General features: G+C 41.0%; 3 protein-coding genes and 1 pseudogene across 3 annotated transcripts; 2 read left to right on the top strand and 2 right to left on the bottom strand.

The window, feature by feature from the left end:
- Nucleotides 1-192: 192 nt before the first annotated feature.
- On the top strand, nt 193-22,482 carry LOC122833025 (olfactory receptor 2A14-like; the record flags this gene model as incomplete). The annotated part of the gene is made up of 2 exons (XM_044120319.1): nt 193-402; nt 21,567-22,482. Coding segments are annotated over 2 exons (843 nt in total), but the record flags the coding sequence as incomplete, so codon positions are not given.
- On the top strand, nt 7,562-11,093 carry LOC122832797 (olfactory receptor 11A1-like). The gene is made up of 2 exons (XM_044119893.1): nt 7,562-8,567; nt 11,058-11,093. Exon 1 carries the CDS (start codon nt 7,562-7,564, stop codon nt 8,513-8,515), a length of 954 nt encoding a protein of 317 aa, XP_043975828.1. The 3' UTR covers nt 8,516-8,567; nt 11,058-11,093.
- On the bottom strand, nt 14,478-15,416 carry LOC122832798 (olfactory receptor 1F12-like). Its single transcript, XM_044119894.1, has one exon. The coding sequence runs from the start codon at nt 15,414-15,416 to the stop codon at nt 14,478-14,480; it is 939 nt and encodes a 312-aa protein (XP_043975829.1).
- Nucleotides 17,125-18,044, bottom strand: LOC122832799 (annotated as a pseudogene).
- Nucleotides 22,483-23,568: the final 1,086 nt, after the last annotated feature.

The following is a 23,568-nucleotide window of genomic DNA, read 5'->3' as shown; positions in this document are numbered from 1 at the left end:
CTTAATGGGAACAAATAATATCAATACGAAGTCTGTTTTTGTGACTCCTTTTGTTACTAAAAACATCCTCTAGAATACAGTATACAAGACATATTACATGCTACCCCCTTGTTATTCATTTAAATAATTTTTTTGAAATATTTCTAGCTTACATAATTGTTTTACACGTAATTTTGGCCCTATTTGCTTTCCATACCGTGGAGCGCCGCAGGGCGGTGCTCTGAATGGGACGCGGCCGGTCTCCATCAGCTGACGCGCCGCTTCTGCCGCCGACATCTTACCCTCGAAACGGCGGAGACGCAGAGTCCGATTTTGACGGTCAATCACTCCGATAAAGTGACGACGGGCCCAGCGGGAAATGAAGGACGGGGTCGGGGAACATCGTTGCTGCCACCGGAGGAGGTGAGGAGACGGAGGGAAGGGGACACCGACAGTCCGTTCGTGCGTCTGTCTGCGCTGCAGTGGCGGACTGACCGCCAGACAGCTGCGGTAACGTTAGCAGTTAGCCGCTAACGGCTAGCCCGAACTAGGTTGCCAGATTTCAGTCAAGCGTAGTTCATCAAACCGGGTTTGACTGCTATGAATTAAAACACGATCCATTTTTAATGTGGAGAACCCTCCCTCTGGTTCGGCATTCAGAGAGAATAGCTAACTCAAATAATTTCCATTATTTTGTGAATTTTAAGGTACTGCATTGTGGTTAGCGTTGTGTTTAAAAGGAGCGTCAGCTACGTGACTGGGCGGTGACTCCAGCCGCTGTGATTCGGTCATGAAGGGAAATCCGAACCAAACAGCGGCTCGGTGTCTCACTGGGAGCCGAAATAACCGCTTCAGCTCCCGTTACCGCCCGAGGAAACGTCCGCAGCGAATAAATCTGAAGTTTTCCGGTGTGATCAGATTCCAGGAGGCTGAATGTTTTTCTGAACGCTGTTTCTTCAAACCAAACCCGTTCTCAAATCTAATTGCTGCTATTCTTTATTTCTATATGGAAAGCCAAACGTACAAAAAAACACCAATAAAATATTATTGAATCAATCTGTGAATAACCATGATGATCTAGATTATATCAGTTTGATAATGCTTTCAGTATTTAAATAATCATAATTGTATTTATTAATATCTTTAAAATAAGTTTTATGTTTATCAGGTGTTGAAAATTGGCATGTTTGCTTTAATGCGTAAACACAACGTATCTGGTTTCTATATTTTAAATATTAAATAAAAAATAAGAAACATTGAATCCCTGAAAGTGAACATTACTGACAACAGAAAGTATTGTGATTCATATCTTCCTATATTTTTTTAACTTAAAAATCAAATAATCATTAAAAACATGATTGTATTGACATATTTCTGTATGATGTATTTATTCAGAAGGTTTTAGGGAACTTTGATAAAACCAACGATGTATTTTACGGGGGAAAAAATCACAATAAAAAAAATCTAACTTGAGATTCAAAGTTGAAATTCTATAAATTGTATTTGGCCCATGAAGTGATATTTAGATCAGACATGATCAATGGAGCAGGAGAATGTGAAAAATGGACATTTTTAAGAATGTGGGCAGTTTGTAGATGTAAACTGGTTTCATCCAGTTTTTATTTATTTTTAATAATCTGATTGAAACATGAAGATCCATTTCAAATCTCCCAGAAACAGAATTTACAATCATGTTGTCCTGGAGCAGAAATAGAATAATAAACGTGTCAATGAACGCAAAAATAAATCTAAATAACAAGGACAAAAGTACCAACTGCTAAATATTCTTGAAGATTTTTTTAACTAAATCTGTGATTTACTAGAAATGTTTTTATTACAGTTGTACATTTTATACATTTTTTTCTTATAATCTGTGTTTCTGAGTCCATTTTTGCTCGGTGAACTGGATCGATTGTATTAATGGATTTTGACATCAGAACTGACAGGAAACAACAAATCTGGAGACTTTTAGCAGATTTGGTGCCGGAAACATCAAACTATTATAAGAAAGATTATCAGAAAAGCAAAACATCAAAGTGAAAATCATGAACAAGATGCTTAGATAACAGCTGTGCTGGAGCAGGGGTGCACCTAAACCCTGCAGGAGACCGGGGCCCCCAGGACCAGATCCGAACCCCCCTGGCCCAAATTTAAAAAACTGGAACCGGTCCGCCTGCTGCCACCTTCAGGGTCTGTTTGGAAATATCAAACTCATATTTCAGTAGAGGCTTGATCAGATCAGGGAACTCTCCATCTGCAGCCTCCAGGGGGCGGTACTGCGCTCCACGGAGCCTCCAGACCCGGTTCTGGTGAAAACTGGACCCCAACAGACTCGGTTCTGCTGCGGCGGTCCAGAACCAGCTGGCAATGGACGCCTGCTCAGGAGTCAGACGCTGACGCAACTTTACAGCCGCCGCCGCTGCTGCGCAGGGAGCCTGTTGCTAGGCAACAGCAGGGAGGCAGAGGAGGGAGAGTGATGTCACCTCAGTCTGCAGCGAGGCGTCCGTTTGGTCCCTCATTGTTTCGGGTTTAAACGTTTCTGGTTCTGTTTTTATTCCTGTTGATGAAATGAGAATAAATGGAGGATCAAAGCTGGAAGGATTTCACTTCCTGTTTCCTGCTGAGAGGAAAACCGAAGGAGGCAGAGGCGTCTCAGGCAGGTTCACCTCGGCCCGTCGTCTGGCTGCCGCTGCCGGGTCGCCTTGACGACGAACTCCGACTGACGGCGTGAAGAGGAGCGGGTTTGGTCCAGGCTTGTTTGTGGCGTTTCTGGGGAATTCCTCCGGCCAGCAGGCGGCGCCGCTGAGCTGCAGCTCTGTGGTTTTTTTAGGTTTTGATTTTTGTAGCGTTGGACGAGAAAATCAAAACCTAAAGAAAATACAGCGCTGAGTGGGAGAGCAGCTGGACGGAACAAACATCTGGACCTCGGGGGGGGGGGGCCACAGTGTGGTCCAGGGGCCGTCTGTGGCCCGTCAGAAGGATTTTATTCGGTCCCTCACCTCAAGTTAAGAATGAGGTGAGGCCAAAAAACACAAAACAATTGATGACCAAAAGACTTTCTGCTCTTTAATCATATATTAGTTTAAACTTTGTGTTCCTGCCATTGACAGAAGTTTAAGTTTATTTCTGTTCCGGTTTTGTCCTTTTTTCTGCATTGTATGTTTTTTTTTCTTTATTTGTGTTTGGAAATGTTGAAACTGATTAAAAAAAGGGAAAATAACATATCTGATAAATAAGAATTTTGTACGCTGGGTAAACCTTAATAAAATAAGTCATTTTTTCTTGTATGTAATAAATTGTGTGGCCTGCCAGGAGTTCACATTTTCCAGTTTAAACCAGTGGTTTAGTCATTCCTAATGTTGTTCCTGTAGAACGAGTCAGAACCAGAATATTTGCTGTTGTCGGTTCTGGACTCTGAGGGCGAATTTATAGGAATATGAAAGATAAAAGTAAATAAAAAATTCAAATGTCTTGCAGCCAATCAGAGGCCGTCTTTAACTGTGTTGTTTAACCGAATCTTTTGGGTTTTATTGAATAAAATGTTCTGATCAGACGCCGTGTTTGAGTTTTATTCAGCATACTTTGTTTTTCTGAAGATGAAATCTGTTTCTTCATACAATCAAATGGAAAACAGTTTTTCAAAGTTCAAGCTTCCTGATTTTAACCTTACATATAATTTTTAATCTTAGTTGTTGCTTTGATCTATTTAATTATTTGTTTAAGTTTTGGGGGACATTATTTCAGCCTGAAATGCAAAAAGGGATAAACATTTGATATAGTTTTGAATATAAGCAATAAAAATCTAAATTAGATCCAGATCACTTTTTTATTTATTGAGGAGATATTTCATTAAAAATTAAATGTTATGAATAAAGAATAATAATCAAAATGTTCCCATAAATTAAAATAAAGATAAAAAAATCATTTTAATGGGATGCTAATTTTGTCAGATTTTATTTATTTGTAGATATTTATTTATTTATTGGCATTTTATTTTATAAAGCTACTTTACGCATTTCTGGGACTTTTATCTTAATATATTTTGTGGCTCCATATTTAAATGAGGGGTTTCTGGTTGGGTCTGCTGTTCCAGTTTGGTTCGTGATGGCGGACCGATTACGTCATCATGCAGCAGAACCTGCAATAGCCTGAAGCAGCCGCCAGAGGGCGCCGCGTCAACAGCTGGATCCTGAAGCAGGAAGCTTCAGTGGAGATGCTGAAATGTTTTCTCCGTTTGGCTCCGGAACAAATATGAGTCACAGTGAAACATAAATATATTTAAAGTACCTTTTATTATTTTAGTTTAGTTCAAACATTTACATTCAAACACAATGACATACATTTAGAGCTTAAAACTAACAACAGAAGCTCATCTCTTTCTGATCAAATTGGCAAAGGGCTGGTCTGGGGATGAGTTTTTTTCAATTAACCAACAATAAATTGGATGCAAAAGCTGCTTAATATGAGATTTTATTTTGCAGAATTTCAACCAGGTTTTCCCTCCTGATCGTCTCTTAGACTCGGTTTGATTTGTTCAAAAATCTGCTCCACTTCCAGCTGCTGTGGTTCTCTTTTTCTCTTCTCTGAGTCAAACCAACTGTTCCCCTCCTGGCCTGTGGGGGCGCTGCACCAGGAACCACTGAAGGAAACGACAGGAAAACCTCTGAAGACACTGAGAGCAACTTCCTTCTTCACCAGATGGAAACAAGATGGAGGTGTCAGATTTTAGCGGTTGGAGGATTTCTCTTTAGTCTTTGGCTGAAGACCAGGAGCCATTTCTCCTGCTACCGCTAGGCTAGCTCGTTTGTTTGGGTTGTATTCACTCAGAATGTCCTGCACTGTAGGTCACTTCCTGCTTCTGGGGCGATCTGTGGTCCACTTGGCGTTCACATATCAAACTACACCAGAGTTCACTTCAACCGAACAGAACTATGTTTGTAGGTGGACCAGAGTTCACATTTTGGTTCAATTAGCATTCACACCACCCCAGAACTAACCAAACTTTCTATGCAAACGGACTGGAGTTGGTTAACGTGGATCAAACAGTTCCACAAACAGCCTATGCATCAAAGAAAATAGATTTAATCCAAACTTTATGTTTTAAACTTAATGAGACCAGGTAAGTGTTTTGGATGGATCTGTTATTCAGACACTAACAGGGTCACAGAGGTCACAGTGTGATTGCATCATGTTTATTGTGTCCTGTCTCTTTAATGAGCCCCAGTGGAGCTGCTCTGAAACAACACTGAGCCCAGAGGACTCGGTCTGTGTGGACGTTTGGACACTAACAGGACAATTAGCACGCAGCACAGGAGATCTCTGCTGTTGCTATGGTTACTGCTGCCTGTTTGTTATGAATAAGTTTTGTTTCAGACTTCAGGAAACTTTAGTGAGCTGACAGGTTGTGTCAGGGCTCCTGGATCTGCTTCTTTCTGTAATATGAATATAAAACCCTACATTATAGAAAAACTGATGGGATTCCAACTGGATAAACTGGAGAAAGAAAAAGAACATTTTATTATCGTGGATGATTTTCTGCCTCTAGTTAAAAAAGTCAAAGAAATTCTATTTAGATTTGATGACCCAACCTTTACGGGTCAATAAGAGATTAAATCGATTACAAATGAAGGACAAAACATTTAATGGCAACAAGAACAAGGCATTAATAAATGGAAACCAGGAGGAATAACTGAAGGAACCACCAACAAAAACCAGAACGACCAAAAACCAAACAGAGAAACCAGATCTGGAGCAAATGATCTGACCAAACTGGTTCCAGTCTGACCGAATGAACAGAGTGTCTTTGTGTCAATCTGTAATTTCTCATCTGAGTGGACAGAAGTCACTCGGGGTTCCCCAGGGCTCAATCCAGGGACTCCTCCGTACATGAAGGCCTGGAAGGGTCAGTCATTTTACTGGACCATAAACTGCCCCAGTAATTTTTGAGATAAATGATATTCTGAGACCATTATAAAGTAACAAAGTTTCATTTTGTAACAAACTCTTCACACTGAAATATCCTAAAAAACACACAACTGAAGCCATGAATGAAATAGATTATGAAATAGAAATTTCTCATAAAAATATTAATCATCAGGATGGAAATGATCAAACTCCTTTAATTTAATTTGTCATGTGATGCTTCCTTATTTTAACAATATGCTGCGTAACAAGAGCTAATAAGATTAGTCACCAGAACTCTGCAGATAGTGTCAGATTCAAAGGTCATCTGGTGACCTTTGAACCCAGCCAGCCACTGAACAGATGCTTAGAACAGATAAATGTGTGGAAGTGCCTAAACTTTCTCCAACTGAACAGAAACTGAAGTTTTTATCTTTGGACCTAAAGTGGAACAATCTAGAATTATAGATCTGGAGTCAGCACACAGCTTCAGTTAATCCAGCTGGACACTGAAAATCAGGCTGACCTCTGATCTCTGACCTGAGCCTCCAGAGCCACATAAAGTCGGTTCCAAAGTGGGCCTTCTATCAGCTGCAGAACTTTTTCAGAACCAGAGACTAAAGTCTCAGATCGGAGAAACTTGTCCGTTCTTCACAGGTCTGATTGACAACCCAACGGTTCAGAACCTGCTGGTCCAGAACGCTGCTGCTGGAGTTCTGACTAGAACCAGGAGGGTAGAGACACCGCCCTCAGTGGGTGCACCAGAGAAATGAGACCAGAGAGATTCATCTCAGGCTCTGCAGGCCTCCGTTAACAGGTTACAGTTCATGATAGAACAATTAGAAACAGACCAAGGCGCAATGAATCCCACCAGATTTGTTTAATCCGATTAAATCCAAATTCAGTCTGTTTGCTTCGAAGCCCGTTTGGTTGGTGAGGTGTGAACACTAATCCACCTCTGACCTCTGGTCCTCCAAAACTAGGTCTGGGTTCAGTTCAAGTGAACTCTGGTTCGGTTTGAATGGGAACGCCAAACAGACCAGAGGCCGCTCCAAAGACAGGAAGTGGACTAGAGCACAGGCAGCAGAAATGTCTCCTGGTCTTCAGCCAAAGACTAAAGAGAAATCCTCCAACACTAAAATCTGACGCCTCCATCTTGTTTCCATCTGGTGAAGAAGGAAGTTGCTCTCAGTGTCTTCAGAGGTTTTTGTGTGGTTTCCTTCAGTGGTTGTTGGTGCAACGCCCCCACAGGCCAGGAGGGGAACAGGTTGGTTTGACTCAGAACCACAGCAGCTGGAGGTGGAGCAGATGTTCTGGTTCCAGTAGAACCGGGTCGACCGGACCAAAAGGAGGAGAAAACCTGGCTAAATAATTAGTTTGGCAGCATTTTCTGTTTCCAGTAGGAATGATAAATGACAGAGTGACAGACAACATGTAAACCCTGCAGGTTTAGACACATCAGTATTAAGTAAACCTATTATACCCTGAAAATGGAAGAAATGTTGCTGATTTGGTCCCTAATGGGACCCAGAGAACCGGACTGCCTGGTGGAAAACATGCTTATCTGGTGCGGTTTGTTGGGGAAGGATTTTCTCTCTCTCTCGTTGGTCTCTGCTGACTTTAGAGGATATAAAAGCTTCATGGTGTAACTCAGCTCCTCTCTGCTAGAAGCTGCAGCATCATGACTAACTCTTCACAGGTCCTATATTTCACTCTGACTGCCTACTTTGACGTTGGGAGTTTGAAATACCTGTACTTTATGATGGTTTTGTGTTTCTATGTTGTGATTATCGGCTCCAACGTCCTGCTGATCTCGGTGATCTGTGTGAACCGGAGCCTACATGAACCCATGTTCCTGTTCCTCTGCAGCCTGTTTGTGAACGAACTGTTTGGTAGTTTGGGTTTGTTTCCCTTCCTGCTGGTCCAGATCCTCTCTGACGTTCACATCGTTTCTGCTCCTCTCTGCTTCCTGCAGATCTTCTGTGTTTACAGTTATGCAGCAGTTGAAGTTTTGAACTTGGCCGTCATGTCTTATGACCGCTATGTGGCCATCTGTTTTCCTCTGCAGTACAGCTCCACCATGACGGACAGAAAGGTTGCGTTGCTCATTGCTCTGACCTGGGCGTTGCCTGTTCTGGCCACTGTGGTTCTGGTGTCGCTCAGCGCCCCGCTGCAGCTCTGTGGGAACGCCATCGATAAGGTTTTCTGTGGGAATTTCTCCATCGTTAAGCTGAGCTGTTCTAACACCAGCGTTAACAACGTTTACGGTCTGGTTCTGACGGTCGTCTCCATCGTCCCTCCGCTCGTTTTAATCCTCTACACCTACGGAAAGATTCTGGAGGTGTGTTTCTGTGCTACCAGACAGACGCGACAGAAAGCCGTCAGCACCTGCACGCCTCACCTGGCCTCCATCCTGAACTTTTTCTTCGGCTGCTGTTTCCAGATCCTGCAGAGCAGGTTTGACCTCAGCAGGGTGCCTCCGGTTCTGGCCATCGTTTTGTCGCTTTACTTCCTGACCTGCCAGCCGCTCTTCAACCCGGCGCTGTACGGCCTGAAAATGGCCGCCATCCGAGACTCGTGTAAACGTTTGTTATGTGGGGGAAACTCGGCTCCTGCAGCAGCTTTTCATGCCTGACAGCCTTCAGCTCGACTCAAGCTCTTCATCTTTTAGTTGTTTTCAGCCTCAGGTTTGATTTTCTTTAATGAAACATTTCCAGTTTGTAGACCAGGAATCATTTTTAACATGTTGATGCGACATTTTTCTCTCTACTGATGTTTTTTTGCTTTTGTGGATGTTTTAAAACAGGAAAGTAAAACTTATTTTCATTTCATTTTCATCATAAACCATGAAGGTCCTCATGGGGCAACTGTGGTAAAAATATTAATAAAACTTAAAATGGTACCTTAACAAATTTTACATTTAGCATCAAATTACAAACAAAAACAGGTTAATTTGACTAATAAGATACAATTTAAACACACAACTATTGTCTTGAATTTCTCTCTCTGTGTCAGTCTGGAGCCTGCAGGGCCACAGAAACGGCTGTGGCGGGCCGGGTTTGGCCCACGGACCTCAGGTTTTACACATCGGCCTTAATGGAAGAGAGAAAACATTTTCCAAGCTGTTTTATTTTGTCGAGTGTTTGGGAAACATGAATGTAAAAGTCAGAACAGACGAACAAATGAAAAGTATTCATTTCATCTTAAAACATGTGTCAAACTCGAGGCTCGCGGGCCAAACCCGGCCCGTCACAGACAGTTCTGTGGCCCTGCAGGCTCCAGACTGACACAGAGAGAGAGATTCAAGATAATAGTTGTGTGTTTAAATTGTATTTTATTAAATTAGTTTTTGTTTTTATGAATTACTTAGATGCTAAATATGAAATGTAATTTTTAAAAGTACCATTTTAACAGTTGGCTAATCGTTTTATCAATAATTTTTGCCAATCTGGCCTTTTGATGACCTTCGTGGTTCCTGATGGGACCTGAAATGAACTTCTGTTTGACATCCAGGATCTAAATCAAATTATAAATCAATAAAATCAGTTTAAATCTGAACACTAAAACAGTTATAAAAATGAACATCATAGAGGTAAGGATTTACTCTAATCAGTGAACTAATGCAGGAACTAATTTCATTATTTACTCAGTTTATTATTTGTGGAAGCAATAAAAAAATTATTCAAGCATGTTCAGGGTTAAAATAAATTTAATCAGCCGGAAAATTACAAAAATGCACAAAAAATAATATTCTAAATGTTTGGAAAAGAAAGATTTTTGTTTTGAAAAATAGGAAAGAAAAATCAGCTGTGGACAGAATGAGTTTTAATTTTTGGCAATGATTAAATATTTCCCAAACATCAGGATCACATCATGTTCAGCAGTTTTAATTTGTTTCAGTTTTATATAATTATTACACAACGAGCTGGAAAAATATGAGAAACCCAAACGTTCAACCTTAAAGCTCCTTTTTGTCATTTATTTATCTTAATTCGTAGCAATGAATAAGAATAAAAACAAGCCAAACAACAAAAAGAAATTAACATAAAAAAAGCTTAAAAATAATAAAGAGGAAATATTCAACTTTTGCAATAAATGGTAGAACATTTTACATGAAGTGATATTTGAACAATAGAAACAGAATAAAAAAAAAATCCAATTTCAGAAAATTTCTGTAGCAAAACATGAAAATTTCTGGGTGTGAAAAAAACTTAACAGATTTTATTTTACCTAAGAAGTCACTATCAGTAATCAATCAGAGTAAAGATAAACGCATGGAGGAGTCTCTGTAGGTCTTGATGACACATTATAAATGTTCTCCAGGTGATAGAAGGCCGACTTTGTAACCATCCGTTGTGGTGGATGTGGCAATACCAAGTGACTGCAACATCAGGAAAAAGGAGCATGAAAAACTAGAGAAATACCAGGGCCTCAGAGAGGAACTGGAGAGGGCCTGGAAGGTGAAGACCACAGTGGTGCCTGTGGTCATCGGGACCCTCGGGGCAGTCACCCCCAAACTGGAACAGTGGCTACAACAGATCCCAGGAACAACATCAGACATCTCAGTCCAGAAATGTGCAGTTCTAGGCACAGCCAAGATACTGCGCAGAACCCTCAAGCTCCCAGGCCTCTGGTAGAGGACCCGAGCTAAGAGGAAGAAGAATCACCACCATCAGGCCTCTGGTAGAGGACCCGAGCTAAGGAAGAAGAATCACCACCAGCGTGGGTGAGAAGGGAATTTTATATATATATATATATATATATATATATATATATATATATATATATATATATATATATATATATATATATATATATATATTCTCCCTACCTGTCTCAAACTAAATAACCATTATCCAAACTATCAAAACTCTATCCACTCTCTCAACTGACCGCAACTCGCCTACAACAACCCACATTTTGAATGAAGCCTGTGGGGTTTATAAACCCCGCGCCAAAATCTGAGCCACTTCCCGAAGCAGTCACGTGGTACAGCCGGGCAGCGAGGCTTCGGACGTCATCGTTTTCGGCTCCTCCCCTAAATGAAGCAAGCCTCGATACGCGCTTTACGGAAACGCCCCCTCCATTACTCGACACACGCCTCGAAGCCTCGGCACATCACGTAACATCACTACCTACAGTGTAATCATCCTTCCACCAAACTTTCCTGTGTGCAGGGAGCATCCAGGTGATGCTGGAGGCGTGATGCTGGGCGTCGCTCTGACTCTTTAAGTGAAGCTGAAGCTGATCTGAGCCCAGTTTGCCGTGACTCTGCTGGATCCAGCTGTGAGGCGTTTCCACTGTTAAAACTCTGGATTCCTTCTTATTTGGTGGAAATGATTTCATTTGTTTCACTTTGTTAATTTTTATAAACATGAGTCAGTTTTTCTGATTATGGTTGTTTTACAAACTAAAATCAGGATGAAACTAAACTCCTCTCAGGTTTTGTGTTTCACTCTGACTGCCTATTTGGACTCTGGTTCTCTGAAATATTTCTGTTTCTTTGTCGTTCTGTTTCTGTATGTTGTGATTGTTGTTTCCAACGTCCTGCTGATCTCGGTGATCTGTGTGAACCGGAGCCTACATGAACCCATGTTCCTGTTCCTCTGCAGCCTGTTTGTGAACCAACTGTACGGCAGTTTGGGTTTGTTTCCCTTCCTGCTGGTCCAGATCCTCTCTGATGTTCACATCATTCCTGCTCCTCTCTGTCTCCTGCAGATTTTCTGTATTTATACTTATGCTAGTGTAGAGTTTACTAACTTGGCCGTCATGTCTTATGACAGATACGTAGCGATCTGCTGTCCTCTGCAGTATAACTCCCTGATGACTTCACAGAGGATAGTTTTCCTGCTGTTGGTCATTTGGCTGCCCCCGTGGTTGGCGGTTGGGGGAACGGCCTTCCTGAGCTCCTCTCTGCAGCTCTGTGGGAACGTCATCAACAAGGTTTACTGTAACAATCACGCCGTCATCAAGCTGGCCTGTAACGACGCCGCAGCCAACAACTCCTATGAACTTCTCATGTCGTTCCTCACAGTCTGTCTTCCTGTTTCTGTTATCCTCTACACCTACATGAGGATCCTTCAGGTGTGTTTCTCTGGGTCCAAACAGACCCGGCAGAAAGCCGTCAGTACCTGCACCCCCCACCTTGCTTCTATAATCAACTTCTCCTTCGGTGTTTCCTTTGAAATACTGCAGAGCAGATTTAACATGAATTCTGTTCCCGGTTTGATCAGAATACTTTTATCTGTGTATTTTCTGACGTGTCAGCCGGTTTTTAACCCGGTTCTGTACGGCCTGAATATGTCCAAAATACGCAGCTTGTGTAAAAAGTTGGTTCTGAACTCTGTGAGGAAATGTTCACCATGAAGAATAAAATTCATGACTTTGACTCTAAAAAGGATTTTAATTATTTATTTATACAATAAAAAGAATCATAATTCCTACTACAATTATTTACAGAGAAATACTGAGGTTAACCTTTGACCTTTTGAAAGAAATGTGCAGTCCTGTATGAATAGTAAATAAATAAATAAATAAATAGTTTCTAACTGTTCTCTTTAGGTGCAGAATTTATTCAAAATAAATTAATCAATTTAATGTCAAATTGTCCATGAAAAATGACAAATTTATTTATAAATTATTTTTGAAGAAAAGCTGCAGTAAAAATGTTCGTATTGATGTTTAATTAAATGTTTAGTTTGATTAAAAAGCAACATTAATGTGTTGGAGCATCAAATCCTGACTGCAGTTTTAACATTTCAACCTGCAGGACTTGGAGAAAATCTCCAAAATTAAATCACTAAATTAATTACAGTGAAGGTTATTCTGTTCTCGTTGGGTTGCTGCTGGGGGTCAAAGGGCAGCTGCGGCTACGATGTAGCTGCTCAGCATGTGAATGAACGGCCAAATAACTGAATGTCCTCTGGACTCTGGAGAGAAGACGAACGTCTTTCTGCTCCTTTTGCTGCAGCTGCTGTCTGGTTTCACTTTGAGCCTCTGGATTACAGCTCATGGATCTGGTCAGCTGGTCTCCCTGAGATGTTGATCCAACTGCAGAGTCCTCTGTCCCTGATAGAACAGCTGAAGCTGGAAACGTGATGGACGCCCGTGTGTCTGTCCACGCTGGCAGCAGAGGATTTCACTGAGACGTTTTTGATAACAGAAGTTTTGCTTTTTGGATTTGGGAACTGGGACTGAGACTTTAAGGCTGACAGAAAATTTACAAAACTTAACGTAGTCCGCCTGCTCGTTTACATCAAAAACAACCAATCAGAGCCAGGAGGAGGGGCTTAGTGCTGTCAATCATCCTCATTTACTCGCTGCTAAATGTATTTATGAGAAAAATAACTTACTGTTTCAGGAAAACTGTTTATTTGCCATCGGAAGCCATGCTAACTAGCATTAGCATTTGTAGCAGGCTGTTTGCAGCTGTAGTGTAGCAGAGAGCAGCACTAAGACCCTCCCCCTGGCTCTGATTGGCTGTTTCTGACTTAGTGGTGTTTTTCTGCAGTTAGTACTGGGAGCACTGGAGCACAGATTATTTATGTTCTCACAACATAATGATAATTTTAACAAACACGTCAAAACATAATTTTTTAATTAAGGTTCGGTACTGGAGCTTTAATTCTTATTTTTAATAATTTTGTCTTATCAACCGTTTCTCCTCTCCGTCAAGAGGTTCTGTCTTTTTCCCAGGTTACAGTTATTATTATTATTATTATTTTTATTCTTATTATTATGAAAGGCCAATCAGAGAGGAGGAATTCGTCACTCTTAAAGTCGCCTAACAAGTGAATCGCTCTGCGGTTTTAAAGAGCTCTCCTCTGTCTGATGAAGCTAAACTGCAGCTTTTGGTCATAATGACCACAGTTAGTTTTGCAGAAGCTTACAGACCTGAAAACATTGAAAGCAGCTGTAAAATACAGTGATGTCATCAGGGTTTTGTTTAGGAACTGAAACTAAAAAGGTTCTGATTTCAGTCCAATAGAAAACTTTGTGGTTGGAGAAACTGTGACTGATCATGGTGTCCTAAAGCCCGACCCAGAGACTCTGGATGAAAACTACTGTGAGATTATAATATTTTAAATGACCTCATTTTGCTCCGTCAGTTTGATTTCCTGGTTTCTGCTCATTAGTTAAAATGCTCTTTTATTTTATTTTGTTTTACCACAACGCCACCTACTGGTGAATCTGCAAGATAAAATGAGTTGCAGAATTTGTTTAAATTCAACAAGATTAGAATAAACTAATATGAGCAGATGTTATAATAAAGAAAATATACCAATAAAAACTAACAGTTACTATTTTAACAATAACAAACAGTCATTTAAATGTTGATTTTTACCACTGAAGAACTTTGAAGGTAGATTTTTGTTAAAGCCTTTTTCACCATATGCAGAACTTTGCTCTCAAACTGCAGAAGATAAAAATAAATAAGAAAAAGCAACTGATACATTTTCACAGTGAATAAATGAACGAGAGGAAAAAAGATAGAAATCTTTGTGCTGCAAAACTTTCTGTTTATTTCCGGCAGATTTTTTTCAACCAACATGAACAAACTGATCAGATTACCTCAGATTACCTCAGATTACCTCAGATTACCTCCCCTGGACAGAAAAAAGTTTCTTCCAGGCTTGCTGTACTTTGGACAGGTTGAGTCCGTACATCACAGGGTTCAACAGCGGCTGACACGTCAGAAAGTACAGGGACAAGAATATTTTTACAATATTTGGAAGATGGTTTGTATTAAACCTGCTTTGTAAAATATCAAAACAAACTCCAAAGAAGAAGTTAATGATGGAGGCCAGGTGAGGTGTGCAGGTACTGACAGCTTTCTGCTGGGTTTGTTTGGATCCATAGTAACACACTTTAAGGATCTTCATGTAAGTGTAGAAAATAAAAATCACCGGACAAACCACTCCAACAACAGTGCTCACAAGTCCATAAATATTATTGCTTGTTGTGTCTGAGCAGGTCAGCTGAACAATGGAGTAGTTATTGCAGAAGACTTTATCGATTACGTTTCTACAGCGGTGCAGAGAGAAACTCATGGAGGTGTAAATGCTGACTCCGAAAAAGGCAGTTAGACTTTCAGCAGCAATGAGAGCTGCAACTTTCCTCACTGTCATCAGGGAGTGATACTGCAGAGGATAACAGATGGCCAGGTATCTGTCATAAGACATGACCGTCAGGTTAAAAAACTCTACGCTCAGGTAGGTGTGAAGACAGTAAACCTGTAGGAAACAGAATGGGACAGAAACGGTGTGAACATCAGAGAGGATCTGGAGCAACAGGAAGGGGAAGAGGCTGGTGCTGCCAAACAGCTGATTGGCACACAGGACACACAGAAAGACATACATGGGTTCATGTAAGCTCCTGTTAAACCCGATAACCACACTGAGCAGAACATTAGAACCAACTATTAAAATATACATACACAAGACAATCAGGAACAATAAGTACTTTAACTGCTTGGTATCAAAGTAAGCCCCCAGAATCAAATATGGAGCAAGAGTTGAGTTTAACATCATCTGCATTTGTTGGAGCTGAGAGGAAAGTCTCAGAGTGTTCAGGTGAAACTACAGGCTCTCATCACAGACTGTAGTAAATGGAAATGAAATCAGAATCAGCTGGAGAAACACAAACAGATTCAGGTCACTGAGTGGACGAGTTCCTCTGAACGGAGCTTCCTCTGCTTCTGCTTTTATCCTCTGGCTCCGCCTTCATCCCCAGGCAGACTGTCAAAGGATGGTTTCTCTGTCTGATTAGTTTTAACATCAAGACGAGTTTATGAAAAAGACTAACTTCAGTTTGCAGACACAACAAAAGTTGCATCAATCAAGCAAGTTTATTCGTAAAGCTCATTTCAAAGTGCTTCACTTCATAAAAACACAAAATACATTCATAGAACACCAAACAGTCAACAACCGAGAAAACCACTAAATTACATTTTGACATTATTTCACATTAAAATGTTGGTCAGCCTTTAATTTATTATTGTTCAAAAGATTCTCTAAACAGGTGGAGTTTTAGACTAGATTTAGAGTCTATCGTCCTGGTTCTAGTCAGATCTACAGCAGCAGCTTTCTGGACCAGCAGCATTCTGGGGACCAGCAGGTTCTGGACCAGCAGGTCCTGGACCAGCAGGTCGTTGAGCTGCTCTTCAGATTTAATTTACACCAAGATCAAACCTGGCACTGATGGTAAGTTAAATGATTTTCCTCAGCAATAGGAAACCAAGATCACTTTGTTCATGTGCTATAGAGATCCCATAAGCTAAGCTAATATCTATGCTAACAACAACAAATGAACGAAAATTTCCTTGTAGAGGCTCATTGGGTTTGGATGAATGTAAAAGTTACGTAATCTGGGCTTTGGGCCCCATGAGGAGCAGTTGGTCCCAGTAATGTAGTATTTGTTAGGGAAATGGCTCTTTCTCTGCAACAAAAACAAGGATGCACACACGCACACGCACACACACACACACGCACACACACACACGCAGTCATGTTTTTATGACTTACCCTAACCAAAGGTCAATTCAGACATTAGCCCCAGGGACACAACTACATACTTTCTGAGGTGTATCCGAACATGACATTATTTTCATTAAATTATTTTTAATGAAAATAATCATAACAGAAGTGAAGGCTAGAAAACATCAATGTATGAAATTAATATAAATCTCTCAGTAAAGTGACTAGACAAAACATTTTCAATCAAGTTTATTTCTATACCAGTTTTAGCAAAAGGCAGTTCAAAGTTCATTACATCATAAAATCAGAAAAATACAAAGCAATAGAAAACTCCATGCAGTCGACAATTGAGGAAACCAGTAAGTATTACATTTTGCCATCATTACAAATCAAAATGTTGATTAATGTTTCATTTATTGTTTTGATAACAGGTCTGTTTTAGTCTAGATTTCAGATCTGTGTTTTACCTGCTTTGGAGATTTTTGGAAGTTTGTTCCAGATTTATGAAGCACAGAAGCTGAATGCTGTTTCTCCATGTTTGGTTCTGGTTCTGATGCACAGCAGACCAGCAAAAGTCCAGAAAAGAATCTGGTTAGCAGAGCCAGGTTATGTGACGTGGAGATAAATAATTACTCTTCATTTTAAAATATGAAGGGATTAATCTGTAAATATACAATCAAATGAAATATGAGGAAATGTCTCAGGGTTTGATCTGAAGGTTGGATCTGTGCTCCATTTACACTGGACACAGATCTGAATGTAAACATTTTTATTTCAGTTATTTCCAAAACAAACGTTTCCACATGCTGCGTATTTTAGACAGTTTCAGCCCGTACATCACAGGACTGAACAATGGCTGACATGTTACATAATACAATGACAACAATACTCTGATAACATTGGGAACTGTGCTCATGTTGAACCTGCTCTGCAGCACCTCAAAGCAAATACCAAAGGAGAAGTTGATGAGTGAGGCGTGCAGGTGCTGACGGCTTTCTGCCGGGTCTGTTTGGATCCAGAAAAACAGACCTGCAGGATCCTCATGTAGGTGTAGAGGATTATCCCTAGAGGACCAAAAACACAGAGAGCGGTGCTAACAAGGCCGTAAATGTTGTTGACTGTAATGTCAGAGCAGGCCAGTTTCACTATTGAGTAATTATCACAGTACATTTTGTTAATGACGTTTCCACAGAGCTGCAGAGAGAAACTCAAAGATGTTGTACAGGAAACTACCAGGAAGGCAGTTATCCAGGCTGTTGTAATAAAAACTGCAACTTTCTTCAAGGTCATCAAAGAATGATAGTTCAGAGGATGACAGATGGCCAGGTATCGGTCATACGACATGACGGCTAGATTAAAAAACTCTGTGCTTACATATGTGTAAAGACAAAAGATCTGCATGAAGCAGAGAGGAACAGAAACGATGTGAACGTCAGAGAGGATCTGGACCAGCAGGAAGGGAAACAAACCCAAACTGCCGTACAGTTCGTTCACAAACAGGCTGCAGAGGAACAGGAACATGGGTTCATGTAGGCTCCGGTTCACACAGATCACCGCGATCAGCAGGACGTTGGAAACAATGATCACAACATACAGAAACAGAACAAACATAAACAATAAATATTTAAACTGTTTGGTATCAAAGTAAGCAGCAAGAGTGAAATATGAAACCTGTGTTGAATTCAGCATGATTTTCCTTATGGATGATATAAAATATGTAGCCAGGAAGGTTTAGATTAAACCCCTGCTGATCGTTTTCTGGGAGATTTTACCCCTAAAATCTGATCATTAATTATCGTCAGTGTTTGGGAGAATAATTAGTCGAAACAGAAAAACCTTCATTACATTATTTCACCGCCACGCCGATCTCCATCGAACTGAACACTAAAGCTTCCTTTGCTGCTCTTAAAGCTTTCAGTGACCTACAACATCAACGGGACGAAGTCATCATCAAATGGACTCTTCTGTTTCCAGTTGTCAGCAGAGACAAAGATCCAAAACATCCCTTCACAGCTGCATGAGTGGAGGATGTCTGAGTTGACCTTGAGGTAGTATCATCTGACGCCTCCCTCCTCCTGCAGCCTCACACTAACTGCTTTTTCTTTTAAATGTTTAAAAATCTTTATTCATGTTCTGCTGAAGTTAAAAATCACAGTTTCACAAATAAGAAATTAAATGAAAGTCACATTGTTCTGGAGATAAGTCATTAAAATCCTGGGAGTGAGAGGCGTTACATGATGTTATATTCATAACTCAGCTGCTGGCGCTCATCATCTGTCAGCCAATCAGAGGACACGTCGGCATTTTATTCATGACTTGGAACGACAAGCCCCGCCTACGTGGGCGTGGCTACAGACGTGTTGTTTTGTGGCCGTTTTACAGAATCATGGATTCATGAGACACGACATTGTCTGAACTGTGATGCTGTGAGCCGGACTTTATCCGACAAAAACCACAAACAAATCATCTTTTTCCTACTTCTTGTCGCCATTTTCTCCAGCACTGCTGCCGCAAAAAAAGTTTTTCCATTGCAGTTTTGCAAACTACATCAATTTGGATCCAGCTGGAAAACCATCTCTACCTACCGCAAAAAAGATTTATCCAAAAACGCAACGGGAAATTGGCACCGTCCATTAGACGCATTTATTTTCAGAATTTCAGTTTGTGCAGCTTCATGTTTAATGTGAACTCGGTGAGGGAAACACCTGGAGCTCTCTACCCTCTGAGGTTCAGCTAATCTGAAGGCATTTTAGACCTGAAGGGTTCAGAGGAATAATCCAAACTCTGTCCGGTCCACACGACCCAACTCCAGTCCGTTTGCTCATAAACTCCGGTCCGGTTGGTGAGGTGTGAATGCTAATTGACGTCTGGTCCTCCAGTCCTCGGTCTGGGTTCAGTTGAAGTGAATTCTTGACCGGTCTCCGGTCCGCCGGTCCAAAAGCAGGAAGTGGACCACAGAGCTGGTTTTATAATTGGTTACTTGGTTTTTATCTTGTTGCTGAATTGTGCCAAACAAACAAACAAACAAACTTGACTTGGAAACACAGAGAATCTCCTTTTAGCAAAGAGTTTGTGCCTTTATGTGAGTTTAGGGAATATTTTAGGGCCAGAAGTTCAAGGGAACAGCAGCTGGAGTTGGACTGGAGCCAGGAGAGATTATACTGACTGGTCTGGTTTCAGCTAACTGGTTTCAGTTAACTGGTTTCAGCTAACTGGTTTCAGCTGGTCTGGTTTCAGCTAACTGGTTTCAGCTAACTGGTTTCAGCTGGTCTGGTTCCAGCTAACTGGTTTCAGCTAACTGGTTCCAGCTAACTGGTTCCAGCTAGCTGGTTTCAGCTAACTGGTTTCAGCTAACTGGTTTCAGCTAACTGGTTCCAGCTAACTGGTTCCAGCTAGCTGGTTTCAGCTAACTGGTTTCAGCTAACTGGTTTCAGCTAACTGGTTCCAGCTAACTGGTTCCAGCTAGCTGGTTTCAGCTAACTGGTTCCAGCTAACTGGTTTCAGCTGGTCTGGTTCCAGCTAACTGGTTTCAGCTAACTGGTTCCAGCTAACTGGTTCAAGCTAACTGGTTCCAGCTAACTGGTTTCAGCTAACTGGTTTCAGCTAACTGGTTTCAGCTAACTGGTTCCAGCTAACTGGTTTCAGCTAACTGGTTCCAGCTAACTGGTTCCAGCTAGCTGGTTCCAGCTAACTGGTTCCAGCTAACTGGTTCCAGCTAGCTGGTTCCAGCTAACTGGTTCCAGCTAACTGGTTTCAGCTAACTGGTTTCAGCTAACTGGTTCCAGCTAGCTGGTTCCAGCTAACTGGTTTCAGCTAACTGGTTTCAGCTAACTGGTTTCAGCTAACTGGTTCCAGCTAACTGGTTTCAGCTAACTGGTTTCAGCTAACTGGTTTCAGCTAACTGGTTCAAGCTAACTGGTTCCAGCTAACTGGTTACAGCTAACTGGTTCCAGCTAACTGGTTCCAGCTAACTGGTTTCAGCTAACTGGTTCCAGCTAACTGGTTCCAGCTAACTGGTTCCAGCTAACTGGTTCCAGCTAACTGGTTCCAGCTAACTGGTTTCAGCTAACTGGTTCCAGCTAACTGGTTTCAGCTAACTGGTTCCAGCTAACTGGTTCCAGCTAACTGGTTTCAGCTAACTGGTTTCAGCTAACTGGTTCAAGCTAACTGGTTCCAGCTAACTGGTTCCAGCTAACTGGTTTCAGCTAACTGGTTCCAGCTAACTGGTTCCAGCTAACTGGTTCAAGCTAACTGGTTCCAGCTAACTGGTTCAAGCTAACTGGTTCCAGCTAACTGGTTCCAGCTAACTGGTTTCAGCTAACTGGTTCCAGCTAACTGGTTCCAGCTAACTGGTTCCAGCTAACTGGTTCCAGCTAGCTGGTTCCAGCTAACTGGTTCCAGCTAACTGGTTTCAGCTAACTGGTTTCAGCTAACTGGTTTCAGCTAACTGGTTCCAGCTAACTGGTTCCAGCTAGCTGGTTCCAGCTTACTGGTTTCAGCTAACTGGTTTCAGCTAACTGGTTTCAGCTAACTGGTTCCAGCTAACTGGTTTCAGCTAACTGGTTTCAGCTAACTGGTTTCAGCTAACTGGTTCAAGCTAACTGGTTCCAGCTAACTGGTTACAGCTAACTGGTTCCAGCTAACTGGTTCCAGCTAACTGGTTTCAGCTAACTGGTTCCAGCTAACTGGTTCCAGCTAACTGGTTCCAGCTAACTGGTTCCAGCTGGGCGGTTTCTCTGCAGATCTGCAGCTATAAGTAGAGCTTCAGCCTGTGCGGCTCTGTGGAGACGGAGCAGATGGGATTTCCAGTCTGGTTCTGTTTGCAGCTCCTCCTCTTGGAAGATTTGACTCTTCCTGCAGGAGTAAAATCTGAAACACTGATCATGTTTTCTGGCTGATTGTTTGTTAAGCAGGATGATGATTAACTCCACACAGGTTTTGTTTTTCACACTAACTGCCTATTTTCACTCTGATGCTCTGAACTATTTGTATTTCACTGTTGTCTTGTTTTTGTACATTTTAATCATTGTTTCCAACGTCCTGCTGATCTCGGTGATCTGTGTGAACCGGAGCCTACATGAACCCATGTACATGTTTCTCTGCAGCCTGTTTGTGAACGAACTGTACGGCAGTTTGAGTTTGTTTCCCTTCCTGCTGGTCCAGATCCTCTCTGACGTTCACATCGTTTCTGCTCCGCTCTGCTTCCTGCAGATCTACTGTATTTACACCTATGCTCACATCGAGTTCTGCAACCTGGCCCTCATGTCGTATGACAGATACCTGGCCATCTGCCGTCCCCTGCAGTACCACGCCCTGATGACGCCGTCCCGGATCGCCAAGCTGCTCGCGCTCACCTGGCTCTTCCCTCTCCTTGAATCTGTAGCAGGAATATTAATGACCGTCTCTCTGCAGCTCTGTGGAAACGTCATCCATAAAATCTACTGTCACAACCACTCCATCGTTAAGCTGGCCTGCGCTGACACCACAGCCAGCAACGTTGGAGGAATAGTTTACATGTTCACCGTAATCCTGGGGATTATCATCTTAATCCTGTATTCATACGCTGAGATCCTGAAAGTGTGTTTCTCTGGATCCAAGCAGACTCGGCAGAAAGCGCTCAGCACCTGCACGCCTCACCTGGCCTCGCTCATCAACTTCTCCTTCGGATGTTTCTTCGACCTGTTTCAGAGCAGGTTGGATGTGAGCGGAGTTCCTGCGGTGCTGCAGGTGGTTTTGTCGCTCTACTTCCTGACCTGCCAGCCGCTTTTCAACCCTCTGCTGTACGGACTCAACCTGTCAAAGATCCGCAGCTTCAGCAAACGGCTGGTTCTGGGGAGGAGATGAGCTTCCTGCTCCACATAAACACTAAACCTGAACAAATGTTTCATGCAAATGTTTTCACAAACCTGAAATCAGATCTGAAGTTCGATCCATCATGATCACAGATTCAGCTGGGTGATAAATTACCCCAGGAGTTGCAATAATTGATAATACTGTTGCTTTAAAACCACTTCCAAGTAATAAGATGCTAATTGCATTCTCAAAGATGATTAACTTTAAGTTCCAATGAACATGTAAGACTGGAAATAAAAAATATTAAAAATATCCAAAATAAATAAACAAAACAGCAGAAAAAAACAGATAAAATGAATCAAAAAGTTTCTGTAAAATCTTTTTATCTGAGACCAAAACATCAGACTGAAGACTTTTATCATCCAGGTTTTGGTGGAAAAATAATAAATTATGTTTATTGTGCCAGTAGGAATAATAGAAAACTAACTTACAAATAACTTTTCAGCAGGAAATGGGAGCTTCATTTAGGTCAATAATTTAATATTAATATTTTTAAATTATTGGTTCCTCTGTTAGATCATTTTATTTAAATCAAGTGACATTTTCCCATAAAATGAAATAATCTGCCAGAGGATCATTTACTGTTTTTAAATGTCCACTTTAAAATAAGCTCCTGTTTGTAGCTTAAAGGTTATTTAAGTTATTTTTCTCTTATTTCAGGTGAACTGAGACTTTTGCCCAGGAAACTTAAATGTTTGGTGATATTTTGTGTTTTTTGCAGATGGATTCTTTGAACAAGTGTTTTATAAGTTGGAATAAACTCTGAGTTTATTTCTATTTTATCGTGTTTTCACTGCAGCTCTAATTCAGTTTCATTCCACTTCCTACGTCAGCGGCTCATAAAACATCCATTAAAACCCAGAAAATAAATCTGAAGAGATTTTCAGAATGTTTTTTTCTTCACCTTGGTTTAATGTTTGATTAGCAAACCGATGGTTAACCTGTCGCCTCTTCATCCAAAGCTACTATGAACAGTTTGATAAATTCAGAAAGAGAAGCAGGGAAAATAACATTTTTAATAAATTATAATGAAGATTGAAAAACAGATTAGACTTTGATTAAAACAGTTAAATTCAGTAATCTGAACCTTTTTAGCAAAATATTGCAGACATGTTTTATTTTATGAGTGAAGGAAGTAAAACTCTTCTTTCTGTTCCCTGATAATTATTTACACATAAAAACTCGACTACATTTTATTTTTAAAGTATATTTCAGCTGAATTGAAGATAAACTCTACAGGCTTTTTTTCATGTCACTCAAAAAAATTAAAGTTGAAAGAACTTAAAACTGCAATAACTATTATATTGTATTACAAAACTATTAATATATTCAACTGAACTGAAAAAATAAAATGAATACA

Source organism: Gambusia affinis, linkage group LG06 (genome assembly GCF_019740435.1).
Source record: "Gambusia affinis linkage group LG06, SWU_Gaff_1.0, whole genome shotgun sequence".
Classification (NCBI taxonomy): domain Eukaryota; kingdom Metazoa; phylum Chordata; class Actinopteri; order Cyprinodontiformes; family Poeciliidae; genus Gambusia; species Gambusia affinis.
This window is presented reverse-complemented; position numbering and strand designations above follow the sequence as displayed.